The sequence below is a fragment of the Netta rufina genome, assembly GCF_964035555.1.
Source record: "Netta rufina genome assembly, chromosome: 5".
NCBI lineage: Eukaryota > Metazoa > Chordata > Aves > Anseriformes > Anatidae > Netta > Netta rufina.
This window is the reverse complement of record NC_140128.1, coordinates 56,589,983-56,606,502: the sequence shown is the minus strand read 5'-3', so window position 1 is coordinate 56,606,502 and position 16,520 is coordinate 56,589,983. Positions and strand designations below refer to the sequence as shown.

General features: G+C 45.7%; 1 protein-coding gene across 1 annotated transcript in view; it reads right to left on the bottom strand.

The window, feature by feature from the left end:
• CEP170B (centrosomal protein 170B) overlaps window positions 1–16,520 on the bottom strand; it is a 56,026-nt gene that overhangs the window by 28,241 nt on the left and 11,265 nt on the right. The window contains exons 3-7 of the mRNA XM_084288141.1: window positions 15,597–15,686; window positions 12,766–12,844; window positions 10,176–10,234; window positions 8,707–8,845; window positions 860–961 (exon numbers count right to left, since the gene is read on the bottom strand). Coding sequence (XP_084144267.1) covers window positions 860–961; window positions 8,707–8,845; window positions 10,176–10,234; window positions 12,766–12,844; window positions 15,597–15,686 — 469 coding nt within the window. The remainder of the gene's footprint in view (window positions 1–859; window positions 962–8,706; window positions 8,846–10,175; window positions 10,235–12,765; window positions 12,845–15,596; window positions 15,687–16,520) is intronic.

Genomic DNA, 16,520 nt, shown 5'->3' with positions numbered 1-16,520 from the left:
CATTTTGAGGTTTCTGTATGCTGGGCTGATGTGGCAGGAAGCTATCCAGTTTCACTCTGCTGAATTCACTTACACGCACACCTGCTCCACTTTCTCCAGTTCAAAGGAAAAGCTTGAGAGTGCAAAACTAATCACAGGCACGTGTTTGCTGGATCAGTGCTGAATTCAGTAATGTCAACAGGGCTACAAACACATTTTTCAGTAGTGCCCAAACCTCTCGGCTAGAGGGTCACTTACCTTATTTCAGCCTCTTGGGAGGGCTGCTAATCACAACCCCTCTCTGTCAGAAAACAGATGTACATTGAAGTAAATCTCATCTTTGTGCAGGAAAGCATGTTTGATAGCATTACTGCACAAATATAAATATAAAAATAGGCATCTTCCAAGCATATGGATTCACAACAACAGGAGTGGTGAGGCTAAACGGCTTCCAGTCATGATGAGATGTAAAACTGAGAGCTTCTGCATCACTCCAACCCAGTCAAGTGCCTCTTAGGAAATTCCCAGCAGATGGACTCACTCTGAATAGTTTATTCAGGTGGGCTGCATATGACCACATATAGAGCATTGCTTCGTAATGTGGGTCTCAAACAAGCTTCACGAGGCCTTTCTCATACATACTGAATTACTCCACAACTGCTGGTTTTAACCTTCACTTGTTCTAGTGGAAACATTTTAATTTTCCCTTACTCTGGTTTCATTGGCAGCAGTCTACACAGAGCAATGTGCAAATACAACAAGCACAAAAAAGTGGTAATTAAAGCCTTGAAGCAGGATGACTTCACACAAGAAAGATAAAAAACACGCAGGAATTGTCTCTCTCCCCCCCTTCTCTGTCCCACAAATTCACCTCCCTTACCTGAATAATGTTCCTCCTGCCTTCTGTCCTCCTTGTTATTTGCATCATCTTCCCCCCACCAGGAAGGCTGCCCATAAAGAGGGGTGCGGTAAGTATTGGTCTCTAGGAAGAAGATAAACAACTACTTTGACACAGAAAATATCAATTCATAAGGTTCACAGAAGTCAACCGCATGCCAAAAGGGGAAAAATAGCAGGGTCAGATGAGATTCTGTACCTGTTACATTGCAGTCATAAACATAGCAAATTATACAGAATAGTTCAGGTTTTTTTCCTTCCCCTGCTTACACCCAGCTACAAGATGCTGACTTCCCTTCCCTTCCCTGTCTTTCATAGCTGTGTTTCCCAAATACTGGCTTTTCACACCCTCCAGACTCATCATCATTTACAGGAAGTGGAAGATTTTCCAGGACAAGGCTACAAAATGCCAACCACAAAATTACTAGCAACTCACCTGCAATTCAGGTGAAAAAAAATAATAAATAAATCAGAGCTTTATTCTCATCTTAACTGGGAAATCTTTAGCTCTGCCCTTTCTTGCCCCACCACAAGCTTGGATGTCAGGAGGCCAGGAATCTTTTCCAACTATTCACTACTCCCACTCTAAATGACACACATCCTACAGCAGGAAATTCTTGAAGAGTTACAAATTTAGGGAAAATGGTAAAACTGTCTCATTATAGATACATGAAGTAGAAGTAAAAACTCTTGTTCTCAAAAGCGTAAAGCAAGGGGATCCCACAGTCACTGCAGGAGGGTTTTTTTTACATGGAGAAACCCTCTAGAAGAGCCAGACTTCAATAATTTTCTCTACTCCCAGAGCGCTCACTGAAAGATCAGGGCTCCATTGCAACAGGTACCCAAAGGAACTGATTCACCTCTTCTTATTTTTTCTCCCACAGAACAAGATGGCATTTTGGCAGCGCCTTGGGCTGCTGCTGTTTGTGTTTCAAGTTAAAAAAAAAAAAAAAAAAAAAAAAAAAAGCTCAATTTACCTGTGTTAACAGTCATTAGCTTATGTTTTCATAATAGTTGATGAGAGGCAAATAAAGTAGCTTTTGTTCTTTCATCTGGAGGTGACAGAGACGCAAGCCCAGGTCAGGGGCTGAGGTTAACAGCCCGGTTTCAGGAGCTGCTTCTCCTCTACCCGGCCCAGCCGTCGGCACACACCTCGCCAGACACGTCTCAAAATCCAGCTCCAGCCACAGCTGGGCTTCTACCGCCAGCTGCTGCTCAGCTTGGGGTTTTATAGCCACACGCTGCCCTCTGCAAAGCAGCCCTCAAACAGCCCTGCAATTCTGCATTCGCTGCTGTAACAGGGCCAGGACAGAGAGCAGTTGCTGGCATAAGGGAAATGGAGAGAAGGAAGGGGATTTAAGAGTCGAAGAAAAAAAAGAAGCCAAATTTTATGTTGTTGTTTGTAAAGGTACACAGATCTAACGGCCACTGTTTCAGTTTTTTGTTTTGTTGTAGAATAGTTCCATAAATACATACATTTATTTGTTATCTTAGGTAAAAATTTTGCTTTACAGACACAGTCCACAAGCCCTTTTCAAGACATTTTTGTGCTTCAAAATGAAGCACGCTGCTTCCCTTCACACCGAGGATCAAAAGAGGCTGAAAGTATTACTCTCCTTTCTGCCTAGAGTGCGCGGAAGATAAATTGTCCTGCCATTATGCAGGCAGCCTTTGAACGTTCAAAGGAGGAAGCATTTTTCACCATGAATAAATTGGAATTGTGAAGCAATGTGTGTCACAACCGAAGATCGGTGAGCTACTCAAAGACAAAGGAAAAAAATCATAACCTGCTCAAAAACCTGTCAAAGAAGAGAGGAACCCAAAGGCAGGGTTTGGTCACATCCACCCTGCAATAGATCGCCACCAGCACCGTGAAGGTCTCAACCCTGAGGTTTTGGACACTTGTCTCAGATTACTGTGACCAATTCTGACCAACTCAATACTGATTTATTTTCAGGTGCTAGAGGACCAAATCCTGAACGTACTACGGAGATGAAACGCGTTCTGCTGCAGATGAAACCCAAGGGCAGGCTCACACTCTTGCCCTGGCAGCACCTTTCCCAAGCACTGGTGCTGTTACTGCTCACGGCTTGGAAGGAGATGCTTCGTTACAGCCCATCTCTCCAGGACATCCCAGCCCCTCTCCAGGATCCTAAAGGGCTCCTAGGCTAGATGCTTTCAGCTAGCTGTTCCAAGAAAAGTCTGTTTCCCAAGGGGCAGAAGCTGAGGGAGCTCACATCCATCCTGCAGGACAAACCTTCCCAGCAGCTGCTCCTGCCCTGAGCTGTGTCCTGCCTGCCTACAGGACACAGGAGCTTTTCTGCTACAGGGGAAAAGGCAAAATCAAGTCAACCTTGGTCAGGCTCTTCTGTTGATGAGGAGCTTTGGGACTGCAATGAAAGCAAAAAAGGAAAAAAATTAAAAAAGTAAAATTTATAAAGAGCAATGAGCCAGTACCTCTGCCTTCTAAATTTCCCCTGCTAACCTAAAAAGCCCTAATAGGTGCTTGGGAATTCCCTCAATTCCCCCTCTGACAAAAGCTAGCAGAACGCCAAAACCCAGGGCTCCTCAAGGAGCACTGCATTGCGTTGAGCAGAGTGCAGGGACCCGGGGCCACCAGGGTAGGAGCAGCCCCATCGCAGAAGGTCCTTCCTGCCCGCCCCAGGGCCATCCGAAATAGCAGGGAGCTCCTACAGCCCCACCTGCAGCAGTCTGTACCAGCGTGTGCCCAGTGCAGCCCATCACCTCACTTCCACGGGTTAGCTTTCATTCCTTCCCTCTCCCAGCCCCCACAGGGAACTACGACTTCATTTGGAAGACTGCAAAAAGCACAGATGGGAAGGCGAGGAGTCAGTATCTCGCTATTTGGGGCCAGTTTCAATATTTTAAGAGCAATTAATGTTTCCACTGAGCCTTCGTGTTAATTTGCATTTTAAATAACATTATCAAGTGGCACCAACACCCTCGTTTTCAGCTCCCGCTGACAGCGGCCAGATCCTGAGCCAGGATAAAATCTCTGTAACTCCAGACCAGTGACATAAATTCGCTGCCCTGCTCATGTCAGAAACTGCAGCCCCTTCTAACCCGCCAGCACAACCGCCCTGACAGCCACTGCAGCTCTAGTGCCATAACGCTGGATAGAAGAGGGGGAGGAGGTGATAGGAAGGCAGCTCAAACAGATGGCTGTGACAGCAGCAGGCCAGGTAGCAGCTACACACACACATTTTTTGCCAGGGGGCTCAGCTCCTCACCAGCTGGGATGTATTTTGGGTAGCAAACCTCAGCCTGGGCCAGCAGCATCCAGAGCAGCACATCTGCCAGTGTGCTGAGCCACGCATCCAGCTCTGAAGCCACAACCTGCCTGCTCACTGCGGTGTCAGCTGGAAGCTCCTGGAGGATCAGAGGCTCGGGGTTTGTTCGAGTCAGCAGCGAAGCAAGGAACAACTAGGAGAACTAACAAACAGTCATTTTAATGACATGAGACTTCCTCCCATTGATGGCAGCTCGTTACCACCTCTCTGGACTCCGTGCCAGGCTGGCCAGATGGTGCCAATTCATTTAGGCATATTTCTTGGCTCATCAATTCAGGCAGACAGCCTGCAAACCATCCTTTTTAGATAACTGAATCGAGGTCAGCACAAGCGTTCAGGCAGATAAACACTGAGCTATGGGTGACAGCGTAGTACAGGGAAGACCACTGACACGCACATGTTCTGCTCCTGGATTTCAGTCTTTGGGGCTCTCACACAAAAAAAAAAAAATAAAAAAGAAGGCTGCTTTAGCTCAAAACAAGGGATGTCCATTTGTTTAACGAGTCTGACAAGAACATGGCCTGCTAAATGAATACCCGGCTATTGATCATCCGAAGGAGAGGCACCACGAGAGAAAATGAGACGTTTCAGTACAAGGGGTGTATTTAGGGAGAAGTGAATCACACAGAACAACAGCAGGACCAAAAATACAGTACAGGTGATGAAAGGGAAAGGGGGGAAGTCTACGTTAATGCTGTTCTATCAGCAAGTGGGCAGAGCAGCTTCCACGAGGAGCAGGCAGCTCTCACAACAGAGGGGTCTGATCTCCTTTGAAGGTGGCTCTCCTCCAGGCTGCCTGGCTGGGACAGGACTGAGGGCTGAGCTGTGCCTGAGTCCCTGCAGAGCTTCAAACAGTCACGAGAGAGAGACGGACAGCAGCAGCACATTTCTTTGCTGACAGAAGCACAAGCAGCTTTGAAGCTGTCTACAGCAAGGCATAACAACAGCATGAGAAATCCTGCTTGCTCAAAGTCAACCCATTTTTGATTCATTATTAATAACCTAAGTGTCCGTCTTCAGGAGATGCAGAGCAGGCTGCCTATGGCAGAGGGGGGAGGAGAAAAAAAAAAAAAAAAAAGGGTGATCTAGCTTTTAAAACATTCTAAACTGATTTCTGATGTCTTTGCTTTTTTCTTCCTCTCCAAAATACAGAATTAAAACCTAGCAGGGATAAACACAAAGCAACTCTTTGGCTCTTCACCACGGTGTTTATTTTGTGTGCACGTGAACCTAAACCCTGGTCTTTTGTGCCTGCTGTGAGCACACACAAATCCTGGAGGCTTTCAAATCAGGTTGATAATCATGAATTTATTTGTACCAATTACACGGCGAAACCTTTAACATGCTGCAGGTACCACCAAACCAACACAGATGAAAAGCAGATACACCACCTCTGCTCTCCTAAATTAAAGGCTAGAGCAGGGCTGTGTGTCTAAGTAGCTATTACCATGATCTCATGGGGAAAGCAGCCAAGGACCATGGAAACCACTCCACAACTCGGCACAACTCCCGCTGCCTCCCTCCACGCTGCCTGCTGACCTCAGCACCGGACACAGACACGACTTGCAAGTCGGCTGCTCACAGCACTCTGCAATTACACCAGCACCAACCCAGCAAGAAAGCCTGTTTCTGTGATCCCGGGAGAGACTCAAGTCCTGCTCCTGCAGTCGGGGATGCCCGTTTCAGCTGGAAGCTGCGGGCAGCCTCCCCGCGTGGAAACTCAGGCCTGCAGCACTTATTCAGAGGTTAGTCATCAGCTTCAGCATTATCTACTGCCATCAGCCTGGGAGGGCTTTAAAAAATAATAATAATAAATTCAGATCAGCCTGAGGATTAATGATGTGTTGAGAAGACCACAAAGTAGCTTATCTCATCCACTACCTCAACTCAGGTAGCAACAGATGGGGAGCGTGACAGCATTAAAATCTGCTCCGCTTCAGGCTGTACCTGGCCTCCCCATGACTTGAGGCTTTCAGCATGCGAGCTGATGGCTATTTTTAGCATTAACTAGCTGAACTGTGGGCACTTCTCTTCCTCATACCAATAATGTAACCCACAGGTCTTACCAATCTCCTTGCCTTGAAACACGTTTCCCAAAGACTGATGGTTTTTTGCTTACAGGCAGCACAAACCGAAACGCTGCCCCTTCCACAGCACGACGAATAATAAAGGGCTGAGCTGTTTTCAATTCCCTCGGCTGGATCTCTTTATCCTCAACCCCTCACCTCCTCCCATTTCTAAGCAGCTCTAATTGTTCGCATTGTTTTGTTAAACCTCTTCCCTGAAAGCTTGCATTGCCTCTGCCTCTCTTCCAGCCAGCCCTCGGAAGCGATCCTTCTGAAGGCTTTTTGTCGCCCCAGACCTTGCTTTAATTAGTCAATGCAAATTCCTAAATACCTACAGGCTTAGCAAAACAGCTCTTTTCCCCAAAGCCTCTTTTTGCTGCCACTAAGCAAGCCCCCTCCCTGCAAGAACACCACATTCTTCTTTCCACTGATCATTGAAATTGCTGCCACTCCTCCAAGCACCAGAGGAAAAAAAAAATCTGTGCATGCGTGCAGCTGCAGACAAGGTGAATTAGTCACATCACAGACCAAAAGGGAACCCGCTGATCATTCTGCTCACGTGATGGAGATGCTCTCTGGAGAGCGAGGCGCTGATTTAATGCTCAGCCTCCTTCCACAGGCTCCAGTCCAACCCAGGAAAATGCTTCCAACAAAATATCCTGAACTTCTCCATCTTCCTGTGGCTTAGCAGCGCGTCACCGACTTCTCACACGGGTCCATCAGCCCCACTGCATGTAGCATGCTCCACCACTGGCCCCCAGCAGGTACTGACAGCTTTTATTCTTACTTTTTTAACCTTCGAGCTGTGGTCTATGCCCACGAACAGTGACAGAGACGTAATGCAGGTCTGTGAACCACTTGCTGAGAGAAGGGGCACCTTGCTCAAGTGTCTCCTGACTCGGAAGATTTTCCAGATATCAACCGCTACGCTGTGTAGGTTAAAGCCAGGAAGGTGGAAAGAATAAAAATGAGAATATTCACACAGCCAGGCAGGGAAACACAAACTGGTTCCACCTGGGCCTTGCAGACCAGTTACTGGCAACACCTCCCAAGAGCCCAGCACCCCTCGCAGCTCAGCTGAGAGCTCTCCCCAATGCAGTTCACCTCTTTTCACCCTCCATGGTATCACAGCTAATCCCCAACTTCATCCCTTTAACTCCACGCTTGTGAGGTAAAGACCCAAATGCCCCATCCATGGCGGGGGGGTGACCCACAAAAGCACTAAATCCACAGGAAGAAGGGTTTTGCAGCCCAGAGAACAGCAGTCAGGCACACATACCGCCTCCATGCACAAGTGGAGGCAACAAGAACAGAAGCAAAAATATGGCAGAGAAACATTTCTTTGTTTTAGTGTGCTACGCCAGCTTAGAGGGATTTTCACAAAGACAATACAGAGGAGATTAAGGTCAGCCAACCCACTCCAAGTAGGTATCAGAAAACCTTAATGGATTTACCCAAAGTTGCACGCATTTCTAGAAAGCTGCTGTGTCTACACCTCAGTCACCTCTCCCAAGATGCAGTCTCACTCTTACTTGCCCATCATCTTCCCTCCACTCACCTTTCTCCTGCCTCCAACAGGCCCACTGTGCAGATGGGCTGCCTCTGCTACACCTAAAGCTTCCCATCGCTCTGCCATCCTGGAGAACAAGACTGCCACTGGCAGTCTTTAGCCATCAGGATGTTTTAATATCATATTTCTTCCTCTTTTTGTGTATCATCAAGCTCGAGAAGGCCACCAACTGATATGTGAACAGAGCAGGGAGAATACATGCCACGGTAGTATGTACAGGAGGTAGGAAGCTCAGATAAGACTGCTGGGGAGGTCCTGGCTCACCACAGTGGGGAACAGGCAGGTATGAACATGAGGAAGGTAGCAGAGGGTAGAGAAACAGGCAACAAAAGGAATTTTTCAAATGGAAAAGTTCTGAAGCCAGGTAACAATGAACCTGAAGCAAACGCCTCCCAGTTCAGCAGTCAGTTTCAGCCCCACATCATGGGGTGTTAGGAAATACAGTAATTTAAGACCATACATGGCTTTTTGGAACAAATCCCTTGGTACCGCTTTGCCTGGCTGCCAGTACCACGCCGCAGCAGCCATGCATCTTCCACGGTGAGTCACCATCTCTGTTCAAACACCAGCTCATGATTAGGAAAATAAAAATAGACCAGACAGGTGCCAAAGAACTTACCAAACCTGCTCAGCCCACAGGTTCTCTAGCATTTGCACAGTGACAAGGCATGCACGAACCATCATGCCAATTTCTTTTTTTTTTTTTTTTTTTTTCCTGGGAGGCTGAATCTCCAAAAACTGAGAATCTGAAATGCTCAGAGGTTTAAAAAGATGACCCGCTCCTTGTGCATAACCCATGGCACACTTCATTCCGACCCAGTGCAGGGATCAAGCAGCGCTTTGACTCTGCTGGATCTCGAACAACTGGTTTCTGAGCAAGTACCTGTAATGGGTTTCCTCTCTCCTTTCTCCAGCTTCGCTTGCTGGGACTCGGTGTAGACACCGTGCTCCATGGGCTGCTCCGCCCTCTTCATTGCCGTGCCTTTGAAATTCATCTGGAGCTGGCTGGTGTACTTCTCGTGCTGCAGGGACATAAGGACAGTTGCAGGGTGCCCATGAGATGTGCGTGGCAGCCCACGGCAGATAACCAACCACCCACCCCACAAATGCATCGTGCAAAGGCAAACGCTGTGGCTATGCTCTGTGACAGAAGGAAAACACACCTAAGTAGAGGCTAGAGAGCAGCAGAAATGCCACTTGAGAGGCTTTCAAATACCTCATTTGAAAGACAGTAAGTGACAATTACAGCCCATGAGAAGGTCACTGTGACACAGCCCTGCAAAATAGCTGATTAGCAAGCCCTTCAAGGAGTAAACTGAGAACAATCAGAACTGATGCCATTTTCTGTTCAGGATTCAAATCCTGGAATCCCATTTGTTGTAAAGTAACATTATAAATTCTTTCTAGGCTTTCATCTGCATTATCTCAATCTTTCAGAAAAAGCAATTAAAATATATTTTAATTATTTCTCTCCAAACCCTCTCATCAGCCAGGAGAGCGATGAGCCTGCCTTAGAACAGACTCCATTATTAACTTGGGGCCTCATAAATGGACTCATTAAAAGTGGCTTTATTACAAGTAAATTACTAAAAGGGTGTACCCATTCGGGTTACCCCTGAGTAAATTCAATGATTCATTTACCCAGTCCTGGCTGTTATACTTCTGATCCTATCCAAGTCCTAGAACTGGAACCAGGGCTAAGGGGACAGCACCTGCTGGCCAACAGGTGATGGATGCTTGGCACTGATAACCTGAACCCTCAGCCAAACAAGGGCAGCGTTCCTGCCTAGAGGGGGTTGTTCTTCTGCCTTAAATTAGAAGATGTTTGAATATTTTATACCCTGTACTGAACTCTTTGTTTAAAAAAACACCTGGCTCATAAGAGGACCTCTTGGTAAGGAAAAATGGGGAGCTTGAAGGCAAAGATGAGGTGATAGGAATAAATGTGAACGTCAACCTAACGGAAATGTGATGGATCTGGCCTAAAGTCACTAGGCATGGAGAAAAGCAACCATGCTCCGCTTCTGGAAGAGAACAAATTGTGTTCTGCTTCACCCAGAAGTTAATGTGCTGACTGTTCTTTAATACAGTACGGCTTTAGTAACCTTTTTTGTTGGCAGTCATAAAATCATAAATAACTTGATCTACATGTTAGTGGAGGGATAAGAGAGATCTGAGCAGAGATAGCTGGGAAATGTCTCTCTCCTCAAAGGAAAGTTTTGTTAAGTTTCAATCCAAGGACAGCATAACATTGTGGATCATTTCACTGACATCAAGAGTATTTTAACACTTTAGGCTGCTTGACCGCTACTAGTGCACTGAAAAAAAAAAATTGCACCTGCATCCCCTTACCTTTAATGCTTCTTCCGGGACTTTGTGTTGAATTTGCTCCAGGACATACATATTCGAATGTACAGAACTTGTTAAGGAAACAGCACAGGAATCAGATGCAGAAAGAAATCTAGCACTTAGTCACTACTAAAAGAAAACAAGATCATAAAAACAGTGACACTGAAAATGCACGGGGCACTAAAAGCCACCCTCGCTGAGTACCACCCCAGTCTTTGCCATATGTGTTTTTCAACAGAGGGTAACCCACATCTGATAGCGGGACCTGTGCCAATTGAAGAGTGGCACACAACAGGAGAGGGGCAGGAGAAGCTCTGGAGAGCACCAGCAGCTTGGTGTGGGATGAGGGAGCAACCAGAACCCTGACTCAACTCACACCCTGCTCCTCTCAGCTCCTGCCTGACCACTCTCTGCCTGCAGCATCCTGGCCAGGATGGAGCAGTCTTGCACAGTCAGGATGAGGCAGGGCCTTTAGCCACTGCAGTTTCCTGGATGAAAAGTAAATCAGGTCATGAGCTGCTGTGACCTCTTTGGAAGGGAGGCATTTGGTATGTTTGAGCCTAGGCAATAATCCCCAGCAATGCTGTGGGGAAAAAAAAAAAAAACAAAGGAAGCATCTGGCAATACCATCATGAGCAACCCAATCAGGACAGCACAGAGCAAAAGGGAGGAAAAAGGAAAGATGGAAAATGTTAAACTAAAAATAAACTAAGAGATACTGGCATAGCAGGGAAACTCCACACAGTCTGTAAGTGAAGCTGTAAATGGAAAAGAGACAAACGCTCTTATGCAATCGAGCACAGCTGACTCAGAGGCCACAGGAGATGCTGCCATCCACGCGGCGGGCACAAAGCACTGCTAAAAAGGGTGGCACCAAAGGAGAGGAAGAGATTTTAACTGCTACAGCCATCCTGCCAAAGTGAAGAGCCACGTCTAAAACCTACATTCTCAGAAGTTTTCCTGTTGAGGGCAATAAATTCTACAATTCATAAATGCAATTATTCATTTCACATGAATATCCATGTAAGGGCTGCAGGACTAAGCACTTAACTCAGCTGCTTAATGCTCAGAATTACTTTCTATAAAAAGTTTAAACCTGTATCATGGCCACTAAAACCTATCCAAGCTCTTGGCCCTGGCTTACGCCTCTGCTCGACTGGAATTAAAGCAAAACGATGAGTTTCCCCACACATCCAGAGACCAGAAGACACAAGGCCACTTACATCAAAAGAACATTTGCAAAGCTGCAAAGTCAAGAAAAGCTAGAACAGAGGCTGCCTTTAGCATGCCTCGCCAGGTGTATGCTGAGATGCCACCTGCCATGACAAGACCCTAAGACCCTACCTGATTATGAACTGGGCAGCACTCAGCAAGGGGCGACTCAGGACTTTCTCCCATTTATGCCTGAACCTTCTTGAGCTGCACCCTTTCCAAATCATGCCTTAAAAGCAAATAATCTGTCTCCTCTGAGATGCATCTTTATGGTTGTTGTCTAAAAAGATTTAGCAACTAACTCCCTTAAAAAAAAAAAAAAAAAAAAAAACCTACCACCATGAAGCAAGGATTTGTTATTTATGAATATCATATATATCATGGGGACGATGAAGGGCACGAGCATGTGGCCTTGGGGCCAAGGACACACAAGAGTTTGCCAGCCAACCTTTTCTCCCTGCTTCCATTTTCAGAAATGTCTGGGTTGTTTTAACCAAAATTTCTCACAAATAAAACAAGAAACCTGGAGAAAATATTTGTGACTTCTTAATTCAGCCTGAGCAGGGAAAGTTTAGCAGTTCGAAGCAACTGAGAGTGCTGTTCTGAAAAAGGATTTGATGGTGTTAAGAAAAGGCAGCAGTAGGAGCTTCTACTTACCTCTGTCGATCTACAGCAGCCAGCCAAAGGGCCGCATCAGAATGAGAAGGAAAGGGATGAAGGTAAAAGTATTTTAGCAGACCCTAGTGGGATGTGCCTCTGTAAAACAAGTGGTAACAGCAACCTGGCCTCCCCAGATGGAAGCGAAATTTTCTGTTGCTAAAGAAAGCTTTACTCTTGCATTTTGTGGCAGAAGCAATTTGCAGGAGCAAGCATCAATCAATATAGAGTCAAGGGTCTGACCACAAGTCCCCAGAGCTAAGCGTGTCAAAGACCTGCAAATTGTCTGCAAGCAAGTAGTTGGGCAAAATGAATGACAAAAATACTTACATCAGACGATTTAAAAAAAAAGAAAAAGTTAGTTTTTACAAAAGCATATGAAACATGTTTGCTCCCAGGCTGCTACCAGCGACAGCTGCCACCCAGCGATCCCAAATAGGCAGAAAAAAACCCACAACCCTTCCTTAGACAGAGTGATGTGGCACCTCTGCAGTCACTGCTGCCAGCGCAAGGCCTGATTCAAAGTCCAATGAAGGCAGCAGGTATCTTGATTAATCTGTTCTGAATCAGGTCCATGGCAGAGAAACAAAAGCTGATGAGCCACCCAAGGGCTCCAGGAGGCCAAACAAACACCCTTAGTCATTAGCCACGACTGGGACTGTTAACCCTCCGTGCAGCAAACAGCACAAAACCCAAAGCCTGTGTCTGAAGATGGGAAGGATATCGTAGCCGAAGCGAATGACATCGTTCAGTTTTAGGGTGATGTACTTCTGGTCAGGAATCCTCACGTCATTGACGAACGTCTACAGGGAAGAAGCACAGGAGTGGGTTTTAACAGAGGGTTTTGACAGAGGGTATATTGAGGCAAGGCATCTCTTTGGGATGGGGCTCCTAGAGCACACCCAGGCCCGCCTGCCAGCGGTGCCACACGCACAGAGTGCAGCAGCTCACAGCAGCCTGGCCTGTCAGCCAGGCCCCCTGTAAACCACCAAAAGTAGCTCCCGTAGGATAGCTCCAGCATCCCTATTCCACTCTCAGCTCTCCCCCTCCCTTTACAAAGGGTGAGGGCTGCAGCAAAGCTGCAGCAATTCCTGCTCCAGTTATGGAGCTGGGTATCAGCTCTCTGCTGGGTGTCAAACAAGGCTCACACCAGCCCTAAGCCAGGTAATTTAACAAGTAAAGCCTATCACAAAGGGAACTGGAAGTGAAGACTCACAGGAAAACAAGCATTTTTTGTGGAATCACCACAGTGCCTGAGGTGCCGTTGTCCAAGACACCATTATCAGCACAACAGGCCTCTTGCTCCAGAGGCTCACATGCTCATTTTTTCCTATGCTCCAGATATTTAATTGAGGCCCAAAGAAACTAAATTGTCCTTATAAAGGTAAAAAGAATGCACTTCACAGCTGTGAACAAATGCCTCGGATGTCTCAGATGCCTGCAATCTCGTGCACTCCAGTGTCCTGAAAGCCCATGTGCTGCTGGATTTACCTGGGCTGTTGCAGGCACCAGGAGTTACCTGATCTTACAGGGAAGGATTTGCCCAGCCTTACAGACCTGGAAGTCACTGCTGGGTCTCCACAGCCTCCATACGCTTCCAGCTTCCAAAATTCTTCTGGTTTAAAGAATCAAAACTGTGCTACAAAGTGAACTGACATGCTTTCACCACTGAGGCACGGTTTTCTCCTTTTGTTTTCTCATCTGGGCCAAGCCAAGCACCCATGGTAAAACCAGAGGGGAAAAAATAAATGCTACAACAGGAAGCTAGAAGCTCAGCAGACAACAGCCCCCAGCTGCCTGGCAATTTACAGAAGAGCTGGAGAAGAGGCCTTTCATTTCAGAATAAAAGCAGTAAAGCTGGTTAAAAACGACGCAATTTCTATTTGCATGAAAACTTTTAATATTTAAAATTCCACAGTCAGATCTGCAACAACAACAAAAAAATTTATTTGCTGAATTTTCTGCAAAACCGAAGTTTGCAAGAAAATCCATTTTGATGTTGTTACCTATTTGTCTGTGGCCGCTTAAAGTAAAATAACCCATGGAAACTGCTTGTTACAAATAGACATGCTATCTTCAAAGTCAAAAGACACTTAGAGACCGCAGTGTTAAAATAATTCAAAACATTTTGGAAATAATATGAATTAGATTACACAAAGTCATATAATGCATTGTTGATAAAGGCATGAAATAAATACAAAATAAAAACAAATGCTGAAAACAGAATTTAAATCAAGGTCCCCAGGAGGGATGTCTTAAATTTCACCTAAACTTCCAACTAAGGATATTTACTTCCCACAAAATACATTCAGTTTGGCCACAGCCACCTTCTCCCACAGAAGTCTGTTTGACCCACCGTAGTAGACAGGCACTGCCATAACTGCTTTTAATCCACCACCCCCCTTGAGCGCAAGCCTATTACTAAAATGCTATAAATTCATTAGCCTATGAAGAAAGAGAAGTAGTGATACAAGCCTTCCCTTTCCGCAGGCAGAATTTTCAGCTGCAATTTATATCTCTGATTTTTGAATCAGGGATCCCAACACAGCCCAGACCAGTTACCAGAAATCCTGACATTTCAGCAGGATTCAATCCTTCTTTCAGCTATTAGGCTGAGGAGGATTAACACTCATTCTAGCTGTTTTCAGATGCCAGAAGAGGCAGAAAGTTTGTTGCCTGCTTTAGCATGTGTTTTTGTACAAGTTTCTGGGTTTATCCAGTGTTTCTGTGGTTGCAATGATGGAGGGCTGCTGTTTCTAAACCCAAAACAATGATGGCAGTAAAATTCCGTGAACACACAAACACTGAACACAATTACGTGAATCTAGCTTAGGCCTGTTTCAGAAGAGGAATAACTTCACTGGTATGTAAAAGCAGCTGAGAAGAGGCATGCTATGACATTAGGATAGTTTTAACTATCATGGTGTACTTAATAACCACAGAATTCAGGTGGGCAAAGCTTCACCAAGCTGCCTAACACTACTGCCTCCTTCAGGAGCACAGCAAGGGTTAAGACTCAGGTAAACTCAGATTATCCCCCAGTCTTAACACAAATCAAGGCAGGTGGAATAGCAATTTTTATTGTCAGAAAGAGGAGGTTTAAAATAGTTTCTCCCCAAAGAAATTAAAAGGCTCATCATCCCATAAATCACTCCACACACCGACAACTGAATTGCTAAAAGGTCACCCTGCTCATACTGAACAGCTGCTCCAGAATCTTCACCAGTTTAACGTTAACATCCCCCAAACAAGACTGAATTTATTTCTTGCCCTTTTTTAAGAGGCACCACGCTTTTGTGAGCCCTGAAGAGCTCTGCAAGGGCACCAAGAAGAAAAGGGGAAAAAAAAATGCAATATTGACTAAAGCTTTCCTCTTCTAAGATGTTGCGTGATCTTTGTCTCAGGTCTTGCAAATGTTTTGTACCTTCAGCTTGATTCATGCAAATGGCTGCAGTGAGACCCCAGAAGGGTCTAGCAGTAAAATATATGCACAAGTACTTGCAGACTCAGCACGCCGCGTGTTCACCTCTGTCAGCAGGGAGGTTTGCTACTTACGCCGTTTAAGCTCCCGAGATCCTTCACCCAGTGCTCATCTTTCTCCTTGTCGTAGTTGATCACAGCGTGCTGCTTATCCACACTGCGGGACTGGCAACGAAAGCACAATGAGCGTGAGAGCAGCCAGGCAGAAGAGACACTGTTAATCAAAGCAGCATTTAGACATGAAACTAACTTGATAGGAGGCAGGGGGAGAAAGGGGAAAAAGCAGGAAAGATTAAATATTATTGCTACTATAAATAACCGAAGAACACACAGTAAACGCTTCCATGGTTGGTGTAAACAGTTCACTGAAGATAATACACTATTTACATGAAAAAAAAAGAGTCATGGAAAGCTGTCAAGACTATGCCAGTATTTCAGTAAGTTATATCAATGCACATTGAAAACCAAACCAGTCAAATAGAAAGCCTGGGGGCATCATCTCAGCCTGCGTGAACGGGAAGAGCTCCATTTTCACTGGCTGAAGCTGGTGGCCTCCTCACCAGGGACTTTCTATTTGGGAGAATTTCTTCCTGTCTTTCAAAGGGGAAAATATATATACAGTTTCCTTAAGTTACAAACCAAACTTGTTCATGATGCATACTGCTCCTAGGACCGTGTGCTGGAGTTGGCTTAAACCCTAATGCTTTCCAGCTTGGAGAGAGGTTAGTTAACTTGGGATGAGAAAGTGACTAGAAAAAAAATGAAATTTAAAGCTAACTTTGAGGACGCTGATCAGGACTGATGTGGTCCCAATGGCTTTGTCATGATGCACATGCACCAAATACATCTTGTCTTCAAAACAGAGCATGACACTTCAGGAGAAGTGCTGTCAGACCGTTTCAAGGCACAAACATCAAAACCTCTGAGCAGTTTTGAAACACAGCATAAGTGTCACAGCTATGAAGACACCGGACTGTCTGCACCTTGGCTTGAAGCACT